The sequence below is a fragment of the Eulemur rufifrons genome, chromosome 17, assembly GCF_041146395.1.
Source record: "Eulemur rufifrons isolate Redbay chromosome 17, OSU_ERuf_1, whole genome shotgun sequence".
NCBI classification, from domain to species: domain Eukaryota; kingdom Metazoa; phylum Chordata; class Mammalia; order Primates; family Lemuridae; genus Eulemur; species Eulemur rufifrons.
In genome coordinates this window covers 7,122,564-7,148,299 of record NC_090999.1, presented here as the reverse complement: position 1 = coordinate 7,148,299, position 25,736 = coordinate 7,122,564, and the positions used below count along the sequence as shown (strand labels likewise).

Sequence of the window (25,736 nt, the reverse complement as noted above, 5' to 3'; positions counted from 1 at the left end):
CAGGATTAGCTCCCCAAAGCCCCACCTCCTAGTGCCACCACCGTGGGGGCTAGGGATCTGTAACATCATGTTATAGAAAGGATAACCTCCAACACTTTATTTTACTGCCGTACAGGATACAGGTTTCGCATCTATTAGCAAACGTATTTCAGCGTTCATGATTGCCTCTAAGTGTCTGTTCTTCAAATGTCCTCTGACCTGGACTTAACATCTTACTGGTCCTTCATTAATCAACCAGTGTTCACTTTATATTTGCATAAGAATCACTTTTTAAGCTTTTGAAAATTATCCATTAGTATCGCTGCTTTGTGCGTATTTCTTGTAGGACAGAGAAGAATGAGTATATTGAGATGATTGGGAACTAGGTTTCCCACAGAGGAAGAATGAGGATAAGCACAGGGAAAGGAGAGGAGGGCCACGGTGCTGCATCTGAACTGGAGGGACCCCCCCTTTGGTCAATATATTTTTTCTAACTCTACTCACTGCAAGGCCTGAAAGCAGTAACATCGAGTACCAATGAGCACATCTAGAGCCCAGAATTTGGTTTCTAAATACCACTCCCCACTAAAAAGAACCAGTGTTCCTTGAAGAAATGGCTGGTTGCAGACGTATCACCACCACCCCCTGTGCTTCCTGCCAAATGGCTCCTGGCTCTTCTCTGTGCTCTGAACCCTCCTCTGGGTCCCCAGATCCTTTCGCCCCTGTCACCACACATGCAGCTTCATGCCTCTGAAATGCGTTTCTCTGGGAAAGTCCAGGGAGAGTCTGGACTACTTTGATATGCCGCAAATCAAGAACGTTCTCAAACACTGAGGGAATGTGTCGAAAGGACACTGGGGCCGTCTTAGGGGTTTCCCACTGGCCAGGTTTGGGATAAGTTAAGTACTGAAAGAATAATGGCATTACTGAAGTAGAACACACTGAATTTTTTAAAATAAGTATGTAAAGATATTCAAAAAAGGGACAGGGTTAAAGACAAGCTCTTATTTATAGAAAAATACCAGATAATAAACGTAGAGGAAATAAAGATTTAGAAAAATACTATTTTGCAGCCACTCATACAATAAATGACACGGGCAAGGTTACCAATGGAAACCATTAGGGAAAAGGTGGTGAAGTTGGCGGGGAAGCAGGATGTTCACACAGTCTCCAAGCATCACCTTGCAGATTACTTATTAATCACAAGGGGGAAATACCTAGCTTTACTATGGAGAGCTATGATGGATATCACTGTGACCAATTAATCAAATTTATCACCGACACTGGGACAGACTGGCGGTGTGCACTCCCCAAGGGAAACACTGTGGACACATCATGGCCAAGGCCATCTTCTTACTGACAGTGTGAAACCCGAGTCTTGCTCTGAAGAAACAATCAGACAAATCCAGACTGTGGGACGTTCTACAAAAGAACTCGCCTCAACTCTTCAAAAATGTCCATTTCCTGACCGGACCCAAGGGCAAGATGAAAACACAAGGCTCCTTCTTCAGAAATTATTAAGATTTCAAGACAGCGATGGAGGCACCACACCACGCCCAGGGCCACAAAAGCGCAGGGTCTGTGTGTGCACAGATTACGGCCCATGAAATCTGCCCTGTTCACGTGGACAAAAAGGGCCTGGCTCCGTTCAGGTCCGAGGGTGAAAGTGTTAGGACAACAAAATGAAATACCTAATACTTGACTTTATCCCCAATTTAAGCAACAGCAAACACTATAAAGGAAATGGGGGGCGGATAATTAGGGGAAATATGAATATAGGCTCTAGAGTAAATTTTATTGCAACAGTGTTAAATTTCTTGGGTATGGTAATGATACTGTGCTTCATAAGAGAATACCCTTGTTTTTAGGAGATACATGCTGATATATTTAGGGGTGGGCATCCGCAACTTACTTTCAAGTTGGTTAGTAGAGAGAGCGCAAGAGAGCGCAAACTGGCAAAACTAACTACCGTTGAATCTCATAAAGGGTTCCTTACACTTTTCTGGCAGCTTTTCTGAATTTCTCAAAATAATGTTTTAGGGGACAATTCCCTTGCCAACTTAGAATCTCTAAGCAAAGTCGTGAGCAATGGCACAGAAACAAATTAATAAGGTTACATATGAGGGTTTCCCCAGGTCTTAGAGTAAAAGGACAGAGGAAAAAAGTGACAGGACGATGAGGTGACCTCGTCTGCAGGGAGAATAAATACCAGAAGGAGAGAGAGCAAGGCAGACACGGCACTCAGAGTGATAACAGAAAAATTATGCCTAAAGTAAAGATATATACCTAATATAAGTCAAAACAAACACAAACAAAAGGAATGGAGATACATGATAGTGAGGTTTTTTTGTTTTCTTCCAATGTTAAGGGCAAGGGCGGGAGATAATCTCAAGGATCAACAAAGATGCAGAAAAGCAGGCTGGACTCAGACTATTCCAGAAAAGGGGAGGGGAGGGGAGAGCAAAATACGGTGCCCAGTATCATTATTCCCAGACGGGTTGTTATTCATGTGTGAACACAGAATAAAAACACTTTCAAATAGGTAAGAATTCACAAAGTACATCACGGGTATTGAACCGCAGCTAATATCTCGGACACACAAAGAGCTCTCGCAAATCAATAAGAAAAGAAATCTCTTTTAATTGTTCATTCTCATACTGTTCACGATCTAAACCACGGCCTGGCTCTCGCCATCCAACAGCTCCTGATAACCCCCGTCTGTACTTCCAGCAGGGACCGGGTTCTGGAGTTTCCGTTCTCTCCACCTGCCATGGAGACCTCTTTGCTTAGGTGTCTCTCAGCATTTCAAAGTCATGCTGACCAAAAACCAACCCCACGTTTTTCCTGCTCCCGATTCTTTTACTTACACGCCCTTCGAGGTTGGTTTTATTCCCTGTCCTGAAGCCCAAAAGCCATCCTAGATCCCACCTCTCCTCCATGGCCTACGTCACCACCACCACCACTGTGCTTCCTGCCCAGCAGCGAGCTCCTGGCCCTTCTCTGCGCTCTGAACCCTCCTCCGCCCCTGTTGCCACACAGGCAGCTTCATGCCTCTGACATGCATTCCCCTGCACTCTGTCTACACCCCTAGTGATCTGGCCCCTGCCCTCTTCTCATTTCTCCTAGATACGTGCTCCTACAGCCATGCCGGCCTGTGCCGTCCCTAAGATACACCATTCCTTAGACCTGCCCGTCTCCCTCTTGGCCCTAGGGCTTTGCAATGCATTGGCTAAAATAGCCTGCCTTGGACTTCTCTCTTCCGAGCCCCCTGTCCTGAAGTGCCAGGCTAGATGGAGTGTTCTCGTCCCATGGCCCTGGGCACACCCCTCCATCGGAGCAGACAGCGTGGGGCTTCATGTCTATTTCTCTGTCCCAGAAGCTGCAGAATCACTCACAGACAGAATTGCCCTTCACTTCTGCAGCCCTGGTCCCTGACACGGCCCAGGCCCATGGGGGAAACAAAGGACAAGTCCATGATCACCGAATGCCATCCTTTCACACTCTTGCTGCTCAGGAGGTGTGGCCTGGGCTTTCAAAGCCTGGACCCTCAACTGCGCAAAGCTTCAGGGTCTGAACCCTGATGAGGGGAACGCATGTTAGCACAGCCCCTGGCCCCTTCTAAGTTTGGGGGGCTCTCTGCTGTGTGCATCTTGATTGAAAAGCAGCGTGCACAGACCACCTCCTGCTACAGGGGTGAAATCGCCAGAACCTGGCTTCTCCAGCCTCCCTGCCCCCGCCCCCATCAGATCCACCCAGGCCAGCTTTGACACAGGAGCTGGTGAAGCTCGAAGGGACCCGGAGGCCTCTCTGTGGCAGCAGCAGCTGACATTTCCCTCCCAGAACCAACCCTCGGTGTGGTTTGGAGATTTCCTCCAGCACCAGCCCTGCGTGGGATTCTCAGCAACTCCTGACAGCCTCGGGCTGCCTCGCCTCCCTTCACTGGCAAACCTGCCCTTCCTGGCTCAGCCAGAGGCAATTTCCTTGCTTGCAACTGAGAACCTGACTGATGAAACAGATATAATCCTTAGAGGCCAAGAATTTTGAAAAGGGTCCGTTTGTAAACCCCGTCAAAACCACAGTTGCAAATAAAGTGTGATTATGAAGAGACAAGCGAAGCTTTCGTGTTTGCCTCAAGAACTGTCTGAACGCAGCTGTGACAGAGGAGAGCCCCGGTGCACTTGGCGGTGTGCACACCAGTGCCAGCCTCCCGAGATGGCCAGGGTGGGCTGAGGCCACGCGCTTGGACACACAGTTACAGACGCTGTCGTTGATTCAGTCTCACCTATTACACTGACACCCAAACAGCTCTCAGGAAGCAGTTCCTGGCGTTGCTTTAAACCTACAGGTACATATCGCATTAGGGATTAAAAAGAAAAGACAAGTCTATGGCTGAAGTGCAAGGTCACCTTCTAAACGTGTCTGCTTTCATAGTTGACGAAGACACAATCCTGTCTCTTTGACCAGTGGGTCCACCAGCTTCGAGCCCCCGCCCCGTCTTTGGTGGGGGTGCAATGCTCCGGGTGCAGCAGTGATGAAGGTGGGTTTCTGGGGCAGCTTCATACTCAAGGGCTTTGGCCAGTATCAGAGCTCGAGCTGCCCCACACCGAGTTCTGCACAAATGGGCAGACTCCATCCCGAGTGCACAAGGAGAATGTGCGCTCACACGATGGCCCTTCCCTGGCCCCCTCAGGAGCAGGATGTGGTTTTGGGTCACTTCCACCCTTGCGGCATCACACGTGAGCCGCCCACAGCGGTGGCCGCGGCTCCACGAGTACAATGGAGCAATCGCAGCACCGGGAGGTGGGGGAGGCCAGCTCTTACCTGCCTGTGCAGCTGTGATGAGGGCCGTGTTCCCCTCGCTGTCCTGCCAGTTGACGTCAACGTGGGGGCACTCTGCTAAGGCCACTACAGTATCCACAAAGCCGTGGTAGCAGGCGACAATGAGGCCAGTCTAGAAACAAAGAGCGGAAGTGGGTCAGAGGGGCGAACCTGGGGCACCACCAGTCGATGCAGAGGACCCCGAGGGGCACTCACTGCCCCCCAGGCGGCCGGACAAGCGGCAGCAGGGACCCCGAGTCCTGGTTCTCGCCACAGTTTAGAGCAAGCCACTTGTGCACTCTCAGATGTCCACTGAGCACTGACCGAGGCCCAAGACACAGGGAGCTGAACAGCCAGGGCCCCCGTGGGGCGAGCCTTCCTAAGGGAGGGAGACATAAACCACAGAGCTCACGTATAGAGATTTCCTTTTACAGACGGGACCTCGCTCCGCCACCCAGGCTAGAGTGCAATGGTGCCATCACAGCCCTCTGCAGCCTCGCACTCCTGGGCTCAAGCGATCCTCCTGCCTCAGCCTCCCGAGCAGCTGGGACCACAGGCACAGGCCACCATGCCCGGCTAATTATTTTTGTTTTCATTTTTGTAGAGATGAAGTCTTGCTATGTTGCCCAGGATGGTCTCAAACTTCTGGGCTCAAGTGCTCCTCCCACCTCAGCCTCCCAAAGTGCTGGGATTACAGCTGTGAGCCACCTCGCCCGGCTGGAGCTCACACATTAAATAAATGTCAGAGTATGTAGACAGCAGAGGAGGCAAGGGAGGCCGTGAGGGCAGGGCAGGCCCTGGTGGTCCAGGTGGGCTCAGGAGGTGAGTGGGGGCCCAGGTGTGCAATAGGTGAAGTGATGGCGAGGGGCCGTGGAGAGGAGGAAATGCCCCCAGCAGAGCAAACAGCTCGAGCAAAGGCCCCAAGTCGTGACGGGTCGGGGACCATCCAGGGAGCAGCCGATGCCAGCAGGCTCAGAGCAGAGTGAGCGGGGGCGGGGAGGACAGGGAGTCCAAGAGGCCACAGAGAGCTGGGAGGCCACGGCCAGGACCCCGGGGTTCACTCTGAGTGCGAGGACCGTCCTGAGCAGTTGCTGTCAATCACCTGCAGCCACTCCACTGCTAGGTGGAAAAGAGGCTCCAGGAGACCACAGTGGGAGCAGGGCCGCCGGTCAGGCCACTGCAGAGCCAGGCAGGAGAGGACATCAGGGTAGGAGCAGTTGGTGGGAGATGAGTTTGGGCTCTGGAATCTTGGGAAGGTAGATTTGCTGTTGGAATGGAGGTGAGTGCTGAGAGAAAGAGAAGAGTCCAGGGAGCCCCCAGAGGTTTAGCTGCAGCAACAGGGTGAACACGGTGGCCCTCAAATGAGGTGGAGAAGACACAGGCAGAGCATGGTGGGAAAGAGCATGGGGACTTCAGCGCTGCATCCGAGACTGTCATCGGACAGCCAGGGCGAGACGTTGGGTAGACAGGTGGACCACAGCATGGAGTTGCAGAGAGAGGGGTCCAAGCTGAACAGATAAACAAGTTGATCATAATTTTGAAGATCTATTAATTAAATATTTACCAAATGCTGAAATCCTAACCCCCAAGGTGATAGTACTAGGAGGTGGGGCCTTTGTAGGGTGATGAGGTCATGAAGGTGGAGCCCTCATGTACCCTTATGAAAGGGACCTCAGAGAGCACTCTTGCCCCCCTGTCCCCATGTGACAACACAAGTTGACAGTCTGCGATCCAGAAGAGGGCCCAGCCGGACCCGACCATGCAGGCACCCTGGACATCCAGCCTCCAGAAGTGTGAGAAATAGACCTCTGTTGCTTATTAGCCACCAGTCTCTGGTGTTTTGTCACAGCAGCCCAAGCTAAGATACCTTGTAACAAAGCAAACAGCCTAAGACTCAGGTTCTCTCCCATACACGTGGACACATTGAGATGTTAAAATTCAAGCCAGTTAGCCAGGCATGGTGGCGCATGCCTGTAGTCCCAGCTACTCAGGAGGCTGAGGCAGGAGGATGGCTTGAGCCCAGGAGTCTGAGGTTGCAGTGAGCTATGACGACTCCACTGCACTCCAGCCTGGGCAACACAGCAAGACCCAGTCTCAAAAAAAAAAAAAAAATTCAAGCCAGGATTAGAGCTCCCAATCAAGTGACTCTATGTGCTGCCAGTCACACCCACACTGCATGGGGACACAGAGTGCAGGTGTAGAGCACCCCACAGTGGTCCAGCCCTATTTTTACGAGATTTTTGATAAGAACGTAACTTTTCATGGAACAAGGAGAAGGCAAGGGCAGCTGCCCTGCTTATCTCAATATGAGTCCCAGCTGCCCTTCCGAAAGAATATTCACTCACAAATATTAACATTTTTAAAGTTCCAGGGAATACCATTGATTTTTTTTTAACCCTGACATCCATACCACAGCATAGTCAAGTCAATCATTTTGTGACTACAGTAAAGGCCATTTGATATACTCAAGCTAGCTCAAGCATTCTTTGAAATAGTCATTCCATCTGGAGAATGAAATGTTTCACAATAATTTAATTTTAAAGAGAAAAGAGCATGGAATGAGCTGCAAACAGACTCCACTTCAAAGCTGCTGAGGTTTTCAGTTTTTCTGACAACTCAAGAGTTCACTGACACCAACGCCTTCATTCTCCCGCCTCACTTGTCAGCTCCCCGTTGCAGGAATGAGACGGAAAACTCACCATTCCACCCGGCGAGCACCCGAAAATCATGCCAAAATTCTTTGGATTAAAGTAGTTCTCTAGTATTCCACACTTTCTTGACTTATAAATAAGGCATACTGAACACAATGTAACCTCTTTCTTTTGATATAATTATACAAGTAGCTCATATTTATTGCAGAAAAAAATCCAAAAATCATAAAGAAAAAAAATTATAGACTAGACATACAATCTCAAACACACACACTTTTTCTTTAAACTAAAATCGTGTTATTTTAGTTTCAGTCAGGAATATATCAGCAACATCTTTTCACATCAATAAAAATACCTGTGTCAAAATTTCTAATAGATATAAAGAATTATATTCTACGTGTGGGAGAATCATAGTCATTTAACAAATGCCTACTTTTGGACACTTAGATTGTCTGTTTCTCATTTTTCTCTCTTATAAGTAAACCCTGCAATAAAAATCTCTAGAGCTAAGGCTTTGTGCATATCATTCCTTGTTTTCTCGGGAGACATTCTTAGCAGTATTTCTGGATTAAAGGAAATAGATATTTTGATACCTTTTAACATATATTGCAAACCTGCCCTGTAAGAAGGTCTCAAATGGCTTCTGCCACTGCCAACCTCAACACCCAACCTTCACTTGAGGACTCGGGGTGAGAAGGAGGACTCCTGGTTGGGGCGTAAGAGAGGGGAGCTCTCCAGGGCTCCGGAAGTACCTGGTTCTTAAATTAGGTCTTTCAGGACCAACCTCACCTCCACGTCCTCTTCCCCCGACCAGTGAGGGCGTCTGTTCTGGAAACACAGCCCCTTCCTCTCCTCTCTCTCCTGCTCCTCCAGCCCCCCAAGCTAAGGCTGCCCAAAATGTGCAGCAGCCTCTGCTGAGAGCAGCCTCAGACATTTTCAGCATATTCTTTGGACAGAAATGATGATTACCAAGGAAAAGAAATAGACAACTAAACTTGAGGGTTCTGGATAAAAAGGCACCAGACACATGAGCAGTGACTCTAGTCCTCACATTGACTCACATTACTATTGAAAATCTTCACCTTTGTCCTCTACCTCCTGGGCTCTGTTCCAAAAGACTGACATTTCTAAGTTTAAAATTGGTATTTAACAGTAGTTTACATTCTCTTTTTAGCTGAAGACTTTTTGGTGTCCCCAAAGAGAGTGGAAGGGGAGGGGCAATCTTTGGCGACACCTGATCACCCTCTGCTGAGATGACTGTCACTAAAGCGTGAAGCACAGGTAAAAACTGTCCACTTGCTCTCTCAACAGAAACCCACTTGCAGGTGGCTCCCTGAAGCCACCAATAAGTTATTTTTTATATTAAAAGCAGAACATTCATGAAACTAAAATAATAACATCATTAAGAAAAAAGTAAGCTACCTATGAGTGGAAGCCCCCATTTGGAGGTCAGCTAGAACTTCCAGGCCCTCAAAACACAATCCTAATTTTATGAGTGCGATGCGCACTGCCGGGGGAATGGACACGCTTGAAGTTCTGACTGAGGGGGGATGGGGGTGGCGGGAGGGGATGGGTGCATACCTACATGATGAGTGCGATGTGCACTGTCTGGGGAATGGACACGCTTGAAGCTCAGACTCGGGGGCATGGGGGGGCATGGGCAATATATATAACCTGAACTTTTGTACCCCCATAATGAGCTGAAATAAAAAAATAAATAAAATTAAAAAAAAAACCATAAATGTCTCAAAGTTGAAAAAAAAAAAAAGAAAAGTTGGAACAATGGAAAAAATAAGTTGAGATGTTTCTACTTAAAAATTGTAAGGGTTCTGCATCAAAAAACAAAAACAAACCAACCAGAACCCCATTCCCTGCAGGAAGAAAGGATGATTTAACACTCTGGAATCTAATAACATCATTATTATGTTAACAAATTAAAGGCAGGAGAGAGAGAGAGAGAGATAATCATTTAAGTGGGTTAAAGCTCTCAACACACACACACACACACACACACACACGTGCACACACACACATGCAATTGGAAATTGTATAGAAAACATCTAGAAGGATCACAGTAAAATGCTAAGAATAGAAGGAAGGCGACTAGGAGGTGCGTTATGATTAATTTCATGTGTCAACTTGCCTAGGCCACAATACCCAGATACCACTATTCTAGAAGTTTCTGCGAAGGTATGAATTTAGAAGAGGCTGACATTCAAATCAGTGGACTTTGAGTGAAGCAGATTACTCTCCACCGTGTGGGTGGGCCTCATCTATTCCACTGAAGATCTTCAGAGGAAAACAGGCTGACATTCCCTCCATCCCAGCAAGAAGGAATTTGACCAGAAGACGGCCTCGAAACTCAAACTGCAATTCTCTCCTGGGTCTCCAGATTGTGGACTCACCAGCCCCCACAATCATGTGAGCTAATTCCTCAAGGCAAATCTCTCTAAGTAGGTACACACACACCCACACCCTATTTCTCTGGAGATCTCTTGACTAACACAGAGTGGGTGGAGAAGAAACAGTTTGGAAGAAGTTCTGTCACTTTTTTCTTTAATTTTTTTTTTTTTTTTTTTTTTTTTTAGAGACAGGGTCTCGCTCTGTCACCCAGGCTGCAGTGCAGTGGCTCGATTGTAGCTCACGGCAGCCTTGAACTCGTGGGCTCAAGCGATCCTCCCGCCGCAGCCTCCCTTGGAGCTGGGACCACGCACCACAAAGCCCGGCTTACTTTCACTTTTTACCCTAGATGTTTCTTACAGTCAGACCTCTTTAAAACAAAGCTGTATGAGTGAGGAACTCATATCATTTTAATTAACAGTGGAAAAAAGTAAACAAGCACAATGTTTACATTAATAACGTTCTCATTAGGAAACAGTTTTACAATAACCATTGCAAACAGCTGACAGAAAGAACTGTGAAGAGAGGAGGAGGGGCAGATGCCGCGTTGGGCCCGGCCGTGGGCAGGAGGGGAAAGAGCTGACACAGCCAGGGAAGAGACAGAGCCACAAAGACGCACAGACGAGCCCCACAGCCACATGGCACCTGTGGCACAAGGACAGATAGAGCCATTCTCCTGATCATCCAGAAGGAAAAGGACCTTATCCATGTTCCAATGAGAGAAAAAATTCCATTACCTCTAATATAATTTTTTTTTAATTTAGAACCAAGAGAGTAAATTTCAGGTCCTTGAAAATCCATTTCTATTAAACACTATAATAATACCATCAACAGGTCGGGGGAAATGTTTATGTGGCTTTATGAAAGAATTTAAGAATTCTGATCCTCTAAAGATATAAAATACTATATTTCTAAAAGGCAGCCAGGAGTTATGGCTAGAGTGCTTGTAATTTGTTGGGTAAAGTGTTTTTGGAGTAGTTTTGAAAATCTCAGGATGTTTTAATGTGAATTAAAATCATCGGAGGCCGGGCCTGGTGGCTCACGCCTGTAATCGTAGCACTCCTAGCACTCTGGGAGGCCCATTGCTTGGGGCCCGGAGTTCGAGACCAGCCTGAGGAAGAGAGAGACCCCGTCTCTACAAAAGATAGAAAAATTAGCTGGGCATGGTGATGGCATGAGCCTGTAGTCCCAGCTACTCTGGAGGCTGAGGCAGGAGGATCACTTGAGCCCAGGAGTGCGAAGTTGCAGTGAGCTATGATGACGCCACTTCACTCCAGCCCTGGCAACAGAGCAAGACCCTGTCCCCAAAAAAAAAATCATCAGGGGTTCTAAGAAAATATTGCCCTGGAGATGGGGGTGGGCATCTGGGATAAAAATAAGTTATACCATTCAATCACAGCAAATGCAGTGGCAAAAGAGAGATGAACTCCCCGAGCAACCGACTTCCCAGTTCAGCTCACACGGAGGATGCAGGTACACACAGACAACGTGTAGAAAGATCCACTCAAATTCTCCATTCCAAATATCTTCCGGAGACACATCCTTATCATCTGCAGTGGACCGAATGCTTCTCTGACCCCTCGAAATTCATATGCTGAAATCCTAACCCCCAAGGTGATGGTATTAGGAGCTAGGGCCTTGGGGGTGATTAGGTCACCAGGGTGGAGCCCTCATGAGGGATTAGTGCCCTTATAAAGGAGGCCGGAAGAGCTGCCTTGCCTCTTCCACCATGTGAGGACACAGTGAGAAGGTGCTATCCATGAACCAGAAAGCAGGCCCTAGATCTTGGACTTCCCAGTCTCCAGAACTGTTAGAGATAAATTTCTGTTGTTTATAAGGCACCCAGTTTATTGTATTTTGCTATGGCAACTGGAATGGACTAAGACACTATCTAATTAACCTATTCTTAAAATGAGATTCCAAAGAAAAGGATATTTTATGAAAGTCTTAAAAATTCTAAGAGCTCATAACACTAGCTCATTACTGAAACATATTATAGAAAAATGGTGAGAACTGCAGCTATAAGCCCAGCTCCACAGACAGGAATCCTTTCCATGGGCCTAACCTGGAATGAAAGAGCATGAGAATGTCCCATGTAAGGCAGGGAATCTTCAACATGTGCAGCTTCCAGCGAAGACAAGACATGCGTATCAACCGCCACTGCTTGTCTTAAATTCTGCATTAAGCTGTGCATTGGGTCACACAAGGCAAACCCTTCCCAATCAAGTCTCAGGGGTGTTGAATGAACTCAACCTCCAAGCTCAGGTAGCAAACTTCCTCTCTGCAGGGTCTCCCCAGAAACTCAAATCTGCATGCAATTTATATGATATGACATCTATTAATAGTTTCCTTTAAATACACTCCCTCAGTTTGATTTGTAGTATCTCGAGCCAGATTACTTTCTGGGATGTGTTGTTAGAACTTTGGTGGTAAGGCCGGGCGCGGTGGCTCACACCTGTAATCCTAGCACTCTGGGAGGCCGAGGCGGGTGGATCGCTCGAGGCCAGGAGTTCGAGACCAGCCTGAGCAAGAGTGAGACCCCGTCTCTACTAAAAATAGAAAGAAATTATATGGACAACTAAAATATACATATACAAAAAATTAGCCGGGCATGGTGGCACATGCCTGTAGTCCCAGCTACTCGGGAGGCTGAGGCAGTAGGATCGCTTAAGCCCAGGAGTTTGAGGTTGCTGTGAGCTAGGCTGACGCCACGGCACTCACTCTAGCCCGGGCAACAGAGTGAGACTCTGTCTCAAAATAAATAAATAAATAAATAAAAATAAAAAAGAACTTTGGTGGTAAAGGTCACATCCAGGTCTGATGCAGAGTGGTGTCAGGGGGCAGAGGGAGGGGCCCACCTGGCCAGAAGGCAGGTCCCAACTGCCACCCACTGCAGGGTGTGGCCCCAGCACCGCTGCAGGTCAGACACTGCCCCCTAGGCACCCTGCCTCTCCAAAGCCAGCTCACAGTAACCAAGCCCCCGGAACATTCCATGCAAAAAACACCTACCAAAGGTCAGTGCTGGGGAAGGGCAGGTGAACCACATAGAAACAGGGACAACCCTATTGATGAACTGCTCTCACTCAGGCAGCCGCTGTTCCCAAGTGCTCTTTGGTATGTGTGTGTGAGTGTTTATTATGGAATAAAATTCCAAATATAGAGAAAAGTAAAATAGAAAGCAAGTGATATAACAAACACTCATGTCTGCATTGATTACAGTAACAAATGCAAATATTTTGTCATAGTTGCTTCAAGCTTTCTGAAGAAATCAACATTGCAAAAGGAGTTGAAATCTCCTTTTGTACCTTCGTCTTCCTGATTTTGCGTCTGAATTTTTATTACATATGCATATTACATATGTATCCATAAACAATACTTTCAACATAGAACATTATTTTGTATTGCAAATATTTACACAAAATGCTATTTCCGTGTACATGTGGGCCTGAAACTTGGTGTATGTACTCACTCAGCTGGACCTGGGATCTATCCAAATAACTGGCCACTGCTTGTGACTACTAAGTGACTCTGCATGTTCATCCCTTTCCCCAAACTGACAGGCACTAAGTGCTTCCAAAGCCCCACAATTGCAAATACAGAGCACTGAAATGAAAGCCCTGATCTGGACCCCCTGAGGCACCCGAGCTGGAAATTGCTAAGAAACCTCATCTGTGTCAGTTCCTCGGCCAGGGCACTATTGACTTTGGGGCGGATAATGCTTTATTCCAGAAGGCTGTCCCCTGTATTGTGCGATGTTTAGATGCATCCCTGGCCTCTCCCCTCTAGATGCCATCTCATCCTCTACCCCGTTTATGACAACCAAGAATGTCTCCAGACCTTGCCAAATGTCCCCTGGGGAGTAAAACTGCCCCAGGAGAGAACCACTGCTGTGAATGAGCCAAAATGCTCTCCAAAGTGCTTGCAGCGACTTAAACTCCCCCATCGGAGGATGAAAGTTATAAATTCTCTTCATTCTCACCAATACCCAATACCCTTTAATGTTCACCAATCTGATCTGTATAAATTGTTACCATGTTTTAACGTTCATTCCCCTGACGGCCAGTAAGATGGAACATCTTTCAGCACACCTACTGGCTGCCTCGATTTCCTCTTGGGTGAATGGCTTATTTATGGCCTTTGCCCATTTCTTATGGGCTTCTTGGGCTTCTCCTTATTGATTAGTCTGAGCTCTTTACATCCTCGAGGTCAGCACTGCCCAACAGAAACATAATGACAGCCACAAATGTAATTTTAAGTTTTCTAGTGTCCACGTTAATAAAAGCAAAAAGAAATGAATCTTAACAATGTGTTTCATTTAACCCAACACATCCAAAATACTACCATTTCAGCATGTAAGCAATAAAAAAAATTAATGAGATAGTTTAATTTTTTTTTTCTTACTACTCTAGTGTGTACTTTATACATACAGCATATCTCAATTACACTGGGCTCAACAGCCACTTGAGGCTAATGGCTACACCACTGGGCAGCTCAACCCCAACTAAACCTCCCCACGGCTGGCACTAGAATGTGGCGAAGGAACACCTGGGGCACAAAGTGTGAAGAGGCTGTCCCTCTCAGGACCCATGGAGAGCTGGTGCCTCTGTGAACGTTGCCCCCAGACCCTAGAGCTCTGTCAAGGGTGTCGAGATTGCTTTCTCTACATCTACCATTTGCTTTTTAACTCACCACCCAATTTTACATTTTAATGTAATTGAATTATTAATTGTTTTCTTTATGGTAATGCTTTTTGTAATTTGTTTAAGAAATACTTCCTATTCAAAGCCCATACAGATTTTCCTCTATATTTAATTCCAAAAGTTTCAAAGTATATTTTTTCATAGTTAGATCTTTAATCCACCATGGTCTTTACTTTCATAGATGATATAGTGTAGAAATCTAATTTTATTTTTTTCTGAACAGCAAGTCAACTTCCCTAGCACAATGTATGGATAAATTCCATCTTTTTCCATTGATTGTTTAAGTAGCAACATCATGCTCAGGCATATTCCAGTTTAGGTATGACGCATTTTGGAGTCTGGTTCCATTAGTTTAGCAATCCACCTTGGCCCTGGGACAATACTGATTTAATGCTGTGGTCTTGTGTTTTGCTCTTCCCCTCCAAAATTGTCTTGGCTATGCTTGATTACCAAGCGTCATTTTAAAAAATCAAATTCAGTTATCAACCCTACTGAAAGGGGCAGAAAAAGAAAACCGTGCAAAACACCAGACAGCAGGCCATGAGAGGACGCCCTGAGAAGACAGGCTCAAGCTACCAGAAACAGGCATTTCCTGCACCTCCTAGAGAGGGACAAAGGAAACTGCTGTTGAGAGTGGTTGACTCAGTAACGTGGAGCTATAAATAATAAGATGAACTCACAGAGAGTCTAGCAGGAAAACAAGTAGTTGGAAGCTCATCCTCCAGTGTGTTTCACTGTGCCAACTCGCCCTCAGTATTCCTCAAAAATGTCCCTATCAACCTTGTCCCTTCTCTTCACTTATCCCATATGTTAGCACCTGTAGGATACATGCTCACCCAACCATGGGCCATGGCCATGAGGAGCTGGCCAAGGTAGACAACCAAAGTATAAAATGAAAACAAAAACAAAAACAAGATAATTCAATTGTAGTAGTCACCAGGGCCATTCCCACATTATCTACTTCTTCCTGCCTCTCTGTAAAATTGCATTTCCCTACCCTTTTTGAATTCTGACTTGACTGTCTGATGTGCTTTAGGCGCTGAAATGTAAGTGAAATGGCATGTGTCCCTTCCAGGTGGACGGTTTAAGAGGCAGTGTAGGAGGTACACTTTCCCTTTTCTCTGCCTTGACTGTCCTTGAGGCTCAGAGATGGAGTGGCTCTCAGACCCCGGCCCTGGGTGGGGGCAGGGGGAGCAGAGCCCCACCCCCACCTCCAGCCAGTGCACATGAATGAGCAAGAAGCAAAAATCTTGTTATTTTAAGCCACTGAGATGTGGGGTTATTTGTTATCACAGTAGACATAGCCCATGCGGAATACATACACGTACATATTACAGTAGTATACATTCATAAATGCGTCAGTGTGTCAATGGCTACCTACTATTTTTTCCCTTGGGAAGATCTGTCCTTATTGTAAGGTTGTATCTTTGCTACTGGATTGGGCATAAAATGTACTTACAATTATAAAATGATGGGGTTAGGAGTTTATGACTTTTTAATTTCTTTCTTAGCTTGCAAAATGAAACTCTGGCAAGTATGTCATGCCACACATCCCCAAAACATTTTACACATGTTGAATCCAGCAGCCTGGGATCTACATTCTATGCAGTACCACTTAGTGCCCGAGCGTGCTGCACCCACGGCTTCTGAACTCTCCCATGGCCACGCCAGGTCCCCATGGTTTGGGTTCTCCCTAGTACCAGGCTTCACTTTTTCAGGCCTCCACATGCACGGTGGCCTCTGCCCGCAGTGCCCTTCCTCCCTCTGTGGCCCCACCTGCTAGTCGGCCGCGCGTGTCCAAGCCTCCTGCGAGTCCCGGCCCTTTTCGCTCATTTCCTGATGCTCTCATGGGCTGCCTCGCACACGTCGGTCCTCGCTGGACCGTGAGCTCCCAGTGCGGAAGGATCCTATCTTTTTAACTTTGTTTCCCGAGGCCTGAGACCTACAAGAGCCTCGAGAAGCACGTGAATGAACGCGCACGCCCCGGAACGTGTCCGCACCTCCTGCCTCGCACAGCGCTCAACTTACTCTCAACCGAGGGCTGACGCACGGTGACGCGGGCTTTTTATCTGTCTTCCACAGCCAAGAAAGGAAATGGCTTGAGGTTCCAAGAAACCTCAGAAAAGCCTTTCAGCGTGGTAAGTGTCACCCCGGCTGGTGCCCCCAGATCTAGAGACGAATAATAAAGATGTGAAAGCAGCAGCCAAACTCGAAAACGAAAGTGGCCCAGGAACGGCGCGCTGAGGATTCACTTTAGGGACATCAAAAGTGTGTCACGACATCTGCATAAAGACCTGTAACTGCAAAAGCCTAAAACAACCCAAATATACATCAAGAGTTGACTGGTGGCTAATTAAGCCTATGCTACGGGGCAACGTGTCACCCGAGGCAGGAATGAGGTCCCAACGCAGGTGCTGATGTGGAAAGATCTTTATGGCATGTATTAAGTGAAAAAATGGTAACAACCACAGGTTAGAAGAGTGGATGTGGTGTGATCTCTTCTTGTGTGCATTTCTAAAATGTGTGTGTGGTTCTTGCATGTTCATAAAAGATCTTTTATTTTTCTGAAAGGAGATGGAAGAAATTTAACTGGCCACCTTCAAGGCATATCCTGTGAGACAGGAGCCTTTTGCGATTTTAGTATATGTTTTGAATCTGTTTCAATGTGCTCTTTAGGTGTACACATTTTTTTAGTTATGTAAAGTTATACTGGCAGCAGTGCTATAGGTGACATTTGTATTTTTATTCATGCTTTTCTGTTTCAAATAAAGAGTTGCCTGATAAACCATGTTAAATAAAGAAATCAGGTAAACATGACTAAAAATAAATAAATACGTAAACTATATCAAGAGAATTCTTTCTGAGGGAGTACTCACCTGGTAGCCCTGGAATTAGGATTTGATAAATTCAGCGTTGTCAGCCATTCAAACAACTTCCCTTTAGAATAAATTTTTCATAAAACGTAAATTTTATTATCACCGCAAAATTCTTGTTTGGGTTTACAATTTTAGATTACTAGTAATTTACGAATCTACTGTTTTGTTGCACTGTATTCTCTTCACAAGACCAGCCACACACACACACACACACACACACAGGAAATCGATTTCTATCTCAGAGGCTTGTCTGATTTCCCCAGCACTGGGAGAGGTGTTCACAGATATCTTACAAGCATTCAGCGATGACAGAAAGCCACACCCGTTAACTAACAGTTGACTTGAAGGCAGTGACTACCAATAACAATTACATGTTCTTCTGACCATTTATTCACTCCCTCATTTTGAAATTAAGCATGGAATTTTTACAATGGATGTACAAAGTTCAACAGAGAACTTCAAGGAAATAGAATGGCTAGAAGAGCCAACTGTAGAGAACTGGATGGAATGGAAACCAGCCTACTCAATGAGAAAGAGCTCATGCAGGGGATGAATTACAACCACAAGGAGTTTGGATTCTGTCCTCTTACCATGTACGTCTGACATGAATATCCTTTCTTATCTATTCCACACCACATACTTCTAATATTCACAATGACAGTCGTGGTGGCCGAGATGGCCCCAGTGACCTTTGCCTCCTGGAATTCATACCCTTGGTAACCACCTCCCATGCTGAACCAGGGCTGGCACCACATGACCAACAGACTATGGCAGGAGTAATGGCATATGCACCTTGGTCTCTTGGATTGCCAGCTCTGGTGGCAGTCCCCAAGCCCTGTGGACACTCAAGCAGCCCTGCAGAGAGATCCCAGGGAGAGGAAGTGAGGTCCCAGCCAACTCTCAACTCCAGCCTGCCAGCCGTGGGAGGGAGCCAGGCTTCAGACAATCAGAGCCACAGCCAACATCCTCCTGTAACTCACAGCAAACCCTCAAACACTGCCTGGCCACGCTACTCCTGAATTCCTGAGCCACAGACACTGTGAGAGACAATAATGATCATTGTTCTTTTAAGCCACTATGTTTTGAGGTGATGTTATGCAGCATTAGATAATACAAACATCCACAAATCATAAGAGACTAATGACAAAATCCATTTGCAATATTCTAAACCATATACGTATTAACAGAACATTTTATGTTTCTGTCTTGAGAACTGGATCATTGCATTAAGGTTGAATACAAGTTTATGTAAGAAAATATCTAATTAAATAAAATGTATTAGTATTTTATTAATAAACACTGATATCTACTAGATGTTATGCTTGGTCTAACTCGATATAATTAATGCCACACATCAGCTAAGAAAATTTCCCCTGTGGGCTTCAACCAGGACTCACTATCTTCCTAGAAGAGATGAAGACAATGCTATTTTTTCCTCTTTTTCTTTTTTCAAAAATATTCTTTGAAGTTACCAAAAAAAATTTAAAAAACATTTTTTCTATGGTATAATCTTATATGTTATCAAACATTAGTAAAAAGGAGATATATGAAGAATTTTAGTCATGAAAAAAGGCTTATATTACCATATAAAATGAAAATAAATATATATTTATAACAATTCTATAAAATTATCTACCAACAATACATTAAAAAAACAAGAAAGAAAACCACCAAGATTTTTGTAGTAATTGATTCTGAGTGATAAGGTTATATACATTGACTTCTTGTTCTTTATACTTTTCTGTAGTAAAAAGTCTCAAAATAAATGACACTTATTTTTATTTAATAATCAGAAAATACAAAATTTATAAAGAAGAAAAAATTCTGATAAAGCTTCCCAGAGTTCATAGGCAGTGAGAAAACAGTTCAGAAAAGAGAAAGCCGCTTCTCGTCCTTGTCTGGAGAGCGCTGGGAGGCTATCAATAGATTTACAAGCAACCAATCAATATGTGCAAAATGAGGTGGACCTGTCAGGGTCTACAGGTTATGACTGGCTTTATGAATTTCTTGCAAAAATGCTCCACAAAAATTTCAAGAAAGGATTCTGAATCGTCCACTAACATCAACTCAAAGAATGGAACCCCTTTTTGGATATTTAGCCTCCTCAGAGCGCTTCGCACTCCGGGAGCTCCTGCCCAGCTGGTCCGCTGCCGGCACTCAGACGACAGCATGTTCTGCTCGTGATAAAGAAAACTCTGGAACTTTTTCCAAGTCAATGTTTTCACAAATATTGGGCCTGTAATGCACAAATACTGGTTTATATCACATAAAGTGTGGCATAATTTAATAAAACCCAACCCAGTGATTGGAGATGAATAACCTAGCTAATTATTCTCCGAAACAATCTATTTACTGTTTTCTGTTGGGTTCAAGTTTGACTCCGGCCACTCCAAGTGGGGTCCCTGGAGCAGGAGCACCAGCCTCACCTGGGAGCACGTTAGAAATGCAGACTCTCCGGCCCGGCCCAGCCCAGACCTCCTGAACCAGAGCCTGCGTTTACTTGAACAAGCCCCCAGGTGGTCGGCAGCACCTAACGTTTGAGGATGCAGGGCTGGTGCACTGGCGAGGCTCTCAGAGCGACAGTGAGGATGTCCAGCTCTGCACCTGGGCGCCTTGCCAGGATGCCAGACACACAGCTCCACTCGCTGGTCTTGCGGATTTTTATTTTGATTGGCTTTCTTTTAATGGGGAAGTTTACCCACTTTCTGGTCATGCCCAGTCTCTGTCCTACGTATATCCAAATAAATCCTTACCTAACCTGGATAAGGTGCCTACAGTACCCCCTCGAATGCCACCTAACTGGTCTTGCCACCAGCTCCTTGGTCCTCCACCTGAGAGTCACCCGGTCCCATGGGGCCAAAGGGCAGCATGACTTAAAATGTGTGTGCCTAAGTGACCAAATCTACAGAAAGCATGCCCCGCAAGGAGGAGGGTCACACTGCCTGCAGCACGCTCTCTTCACCAACCCGTGAGCATCTGTTCACCATCCGACAGATGCTGGCTGCCTACTGGTACCTGGCTGGGTATTGCAAACACAAAGAAGGCTGAGATGAGAGAGGCCTTTCCCTCAGGAAATCCAGTCTGGGGGAGGAGACACAGAAGTAAACCAGGATGACACTGGGGTCGGCCCAGGGGACTGTGGGAGCACAGATGACTGGAAACTGGTCCAGGCTGGGGAAGGGACGGCATCGACCCAGGCTAAGCCCTGTTAGCCAAGCAACGACATGAGGCCCAGCGGTGCCAGGAAGGATGGGGACCATGTTCCAAGCAACAGACAAGCCTGTACAAGGGTTAGAGCTGAAAACGCACGGGGAATTCCGGGTCAGGACAGGTCTACTTGAACGGCTAAGGAGCCTGAATCGTATCCGAAGCTAGTGTAGAACCACCGCAGGGTCTTAACAGGATGTGTTGTGATCAGATTTTCCTTCTAAAATCACGGCTTTCGGCTGGGAACTGGGGTGGGAGGGGAACTTTGCCGTTTTCATCTATTTTCAAAATATTCTTTAAATACATGTCCCCTCATCCTGCTTTTCTTTTTCACTGAGTTGGCAACTCATTTGTGATTTAAGATGAAACTGAAACTGACATCTGTCTGTCTGACTCATAGCTGCCAGGGCGGGTGGCTTCAACACGACATTCTGGGCTTTGGGGTGTCTGTCCTGCAGGTGCTCATTAATGTCTTCTAAATTGATTTTTTTTTTTTTTTTAGTGTTCAAAATTTAAATTATAACCTTTTCCAAATGTGAAGGGGCTCGGTATCATTAGTCATCAGGGAAATGCAAATTAAACCCAAAATGAGATACCACCATACACCCACCAGAATGGCTAAAATTAAAAAGACTGACAATACCAAATGTTGGTGAGGGTGTGGAACTCTCATGTTCCCAGCAGGTGGGAGTGTAAAATGGAAGAACCACATTGAAAAATTAGCAGTTTCTATTAAAGTTTAACGCATGCCTACCTCATAATCCAACAATTCCATTCACAGATACGCTCTCAAGAGAAATGAAAGTCTGTATCCACAAAAATGTTTAGGGCAGCTTTATTCATAACAGCCCAAAATTGCAAACAACCCAAATATTCAACACGAAAAGACTGGATAAGCAAACTCTCGGTACTCAAACTTAGGAATACTGCTCAGCAACAAAAGAACAAAATCCTGACGCATGCAACAATATTGATGCATCTCAAGCACATTACACAGAACAAAATAGGCCAGACACCAAAAAGTGTGCACTGTTTGATTCTATTTAATGAAATCCAACCACAAGCAAGACTAATATCGAACACGGTGATAAAAATACTGAACGGGATTATTGGTAAATGTTATGAGAGAACTTTCTGGAGTAATGCAATCATCATATCTTGAGCTGGGTGATATTTACATGTGCATACTCATTTGTGAAAATTCCTCTAGCCATTTGCATTTTGTGCATTTTACTGTATTTAAGTGACATCTCAATGAATTAATGATAGCATAAAAAGCAGCCCATGAAGATATACAAATGGCCAAAAGGCACTTGAAAAGATGTTCAACATCATTAGTCATTAGGGAAATGCAAATCTAAACCACAATGAGAGCCGGGCGCGGTGGCTCATGCCTATAATCTTAGCACTCTGGGAGGCTGAAGCAGGTGGATCGTTTGAGCTCAGGAGTTGGAAACCAGCCTGAGCAAGAGTGAGACCCCGTCTCTACTAAAAAATAGAAAGAAATTAGCTGGACAACTAAAAATATATATAGAAAAAAATTAGCCGGGCATGGTGGTGCATGCCTGTAGTCCCAGCTACTTGGGAGGCTGAGGCAGAAGGATTGCTTGAGCCCAGGAGTTTGAGGTTGCTGTGAGCTAGGCTGACGCCACGGCACTCTAGCCAGGGTGACAGAGCGGGACTCTGCCTCAAAACAAAACAAAACAAACTAAACCACAGTGAGATACCACTTCACACCTATTAGGATGGCTATAATTTAAAACACACACACATAGAAACTATCAAGTATTGGCAAGGATGTGGAGAAATTGAAACCCTTGTGTATTGCTGGTAAGAATCTAATATGGTGCTGCCACTGTGGAAAGAAGTTTGGTGGTTTCTCAAAAAGCTAAACATAGAATTGCCATACGATTCAACAATCCCACTTCTAGGTATATGCCCAAAAGAGTTTAAAGTGGGAATTCAAACAGATATTTGTACTCCCATGTTCATAGCAGCATTGCATCCATCAACACGTGAATGGGTAAGCAAAATGTGGTATATAATATGATGAAATATTATTCAGCCTTAAAAAGAAAGGAAATTCTCACATGCTACAACATAGATGAACCTTGAAAACATTATGCTAAGTGATACAAGCCAGACACAAAAATATAAATGTGGTATGATTCTATTTTATGTGAAATATCTAGACTGGGTAAATTCATAAAGACAGAAAGTAGATTAAAGGTTATCAGGCACTGGGGAGGAGGGAAGGAGGAGTTACTTATTGTTTAATGGTTATGGGTTTCTGTTTGGGGTGATGAAGTTTTGGAAATAGATAGTGGTGATGATTGTACAATGTAATTAATGCAAATGTAATTAATACCACTGAATTGTACACTGGTTACAATGGTTTAAATGGCCAATTTTATGTTATATATATTTTACCATAATTTTTTTTTAATTAATAATGGGGCCAGGTGCTATGGCTCATAGCTGTAATCCCAGCACTTTGGGAGGCCAAGGTGGGAGGATCCCTTGAGGTCAGGAGTTCAAGACCAGCCTGAGCAAGAGCAAGACTCCATCTCTACAAAACACAGAAAAAAATTAGTTGGGAACAGTGACACACACCTGTAGTCCTAGCTACTTGTGAGGCTGAGGCAGGAGGATTGCTTTAGCCCAGGAGTTTGAGGTTACAGTGAGCTATGATGATGCCACTGCACTCTATCCCGGGAGACAAAACAAAGCCCTGTCTCAAAAAAAAAAAAGGAATATGCCAAAGCCCATTAAATTGTATACTTTAAATGGGTGAATTGTATGATATGCAAATTATACCTCAATAAATCTGCTGTAAATGGAGGGAATAAAGCAACTTAGTGGTACACACAACATGGCTAAATCTCAAACCGTCATGCTGAATGAAAGAAGCCAGGCACCAGAGCATATGCTGTGTGATTCCACTGAAGGTCCAGCACTGCTAAACTAATCCATGCTAATAGAAATCTGAGTGGTGAAGCTGGGCGTGGTGCCTCACGCCTGGAATCCCAGCTACTCAGAGGCTGAGGTGGAAGTATTGCTTATGGCCAAGAGTTCAAGACTGGCCTGGGCAATATAGCAAGACCCCATCTCTAAAAAATAAAAACAAAACATGATTGTCTCTGATGGGCAGGGACTGAACAGAGAGGGGTAAGAGGGAGCCACTGTGGTGACCGCGATGCTCTATATCTTGAGTGGGGGATGACTGTGCAGGCGCATATATTTGTCAAAAATCCTCCAGCTGTTCATTTATAATTTGTGCACTTTACCATGTATAAACTACACCTCGATGAAGTACTATTAACATAAAATATGGTTTAAAAGCAACAAAACATTGATAGTGCTGGGAAGGGCAGAGCTAGAAGTGGGAAACCAACGGAAAGGTTCCTAGGAGTCACCAGGTAGAGCTACCGCCACTGAACGGGGTGACGGCATTTGGCAGCTGACAGAAGCATGAAGGCACAGAACACACACCTGGATGGGGACAGGGGGACACGGGAGGAGAAAGTAGAGGCGATTTGGGCCCCTACGAAGACATCAAAGTCATGTGCCAAGAAAAGGGGCACCGCAAGAAAATCCAGGGCTCTTGGTGAACATATCGAGGTCCAGAAATCCAAAACCAACTAAAAGAAAAATCATACGTACATACAAGATACATTCAACTTGAACTAGAGGTTCCTATTAGAAAGTATAATTAATTTTAAAAGGGTGCCAGTACATGATTAAGTCATTTTGTTGTTTTGGTTTGGTTTGTTTTTTTCTGGCCTGGAACAGTCTGTCCGGCTTACGTCACAAACAAAAGGTCCGCCAGGCGCATGTGAGACATGATCTTTGCAAACTCGTCCACGAGTCAGCAAAGGCAGTTTCACTTTTGTCCTGAATAACATAATTCGGGGAAGTGCTTCTCCTGCCCTGGCGCACTCGACCCCCTCGCCCTGCGGTTTCAGACCATCACACCTGCTCCCTCGAGAAGGGGGCAAATGATGGACGACGGGCTGGGATTTCCAGAGGCAGAACCACCCAGGGGGCGCCAGCCAGAAAGGACAGGAGAACGTGCCCGAGGTCGGGTACTGCAATGAGTACCGCATCCATAAGGACGGCATCGCAAGCAGTGACTGACCTCTGGAGACTGGGTTGGGTTCCTTTCCTAAGGGGAGCCTTTCCTGCCCCCTTGCTGCCTGGGAGACCCCGGCCCTCCTTCACAGCCAGGCTCTGCAGGGACACAGTGTAACTGCAGCAGCACCCCCAGAGCCCCGATGCTGGTACTACGGCTGCTCTCCCTGCCAGCCCGAGACTTCTGCTGCTGCTCCCATGTACCCAGTGGGCACAGATCTGCTTGGTAACAGTGGGGAGACTGTCCCCTCCCCAGGCAAGCACAGCCCAGACACCTCCCTCTCTACAGATTCTTCATATGCTCAACTCAGGAAGAGTTACAGATTCTTCAGGCTCAGGAGGGCTGTCACTAAGGTCTGCATAAAGGGAGGCAGGTGGCCCAGAGCGTGCTCCTGCCCGGGACCCTCCCATGCTGTACCCTCCTGCCCCGATTCCCCCACGGAGTGAAGTCCTGTCTCCCCAGCTCACCTCCTCCAACCCCAGCTGTGGTTCTTCCTGTCCTCCACTGACCAGCTCTGCTGCCTGTACCTGGAGGGCACCTTCCCACCCCCCATCTGCAGTCACATCCTATTTGCCCCAAACCCCCCAACAAGGCACCCTGATGCCCAATCCCACCCACATCGTGGCAGGTAATATGATTTCAGCAAAAATTATTTTGTGGCAACATAAGTGAGAAAAATATGAATTATAGAATATGTATTTTATTTATGATACAAATAATTTAATTTTATAAAACATACACAGATAGGTAGAATTTCATGAACAAAATACAATATGAAAAATTGACTGGAGAAATAAATGTGTATACAAAACCTCACCATCTACTTATATAACATAATTGACAATATATCCCTATATATTAATATATATGGGTGTGTATATACATTCCCCAAAGTAGCATATAGAAATTGTATCTGCAAACATAATTCTGTCAATAATGTTAATTATTTTGTACAGTCTGGATACATTTTTTT

At 45.6% G+C, this 25,736-nt stretch overlaps 1 protein-coding gene across 1 annotated transcript in view; it reads right to left on the bottom strand.

The window, feature by feature from the left end:
- ANKRD33B (ankyrin repeat domain 33B) overlaps nucleotides 1-25,736 on the bottom strand; it is a 70,132-nt gene that overhangs the window by 21,078 nt on the left and 23,318 nt on the right. Inside the window, exon 2 of the mRNA XM_069492495.1 lies at nucleotides 4,801-4,930. Within this exon, the coding sequence (XP_069348596.1) occupies nucleotides 4,801-4,930 (130 nt within the window). The remainder of the gene's footprint in view (nucleotides 1-4,800; nucleotides 4,931-25,736) is intronic.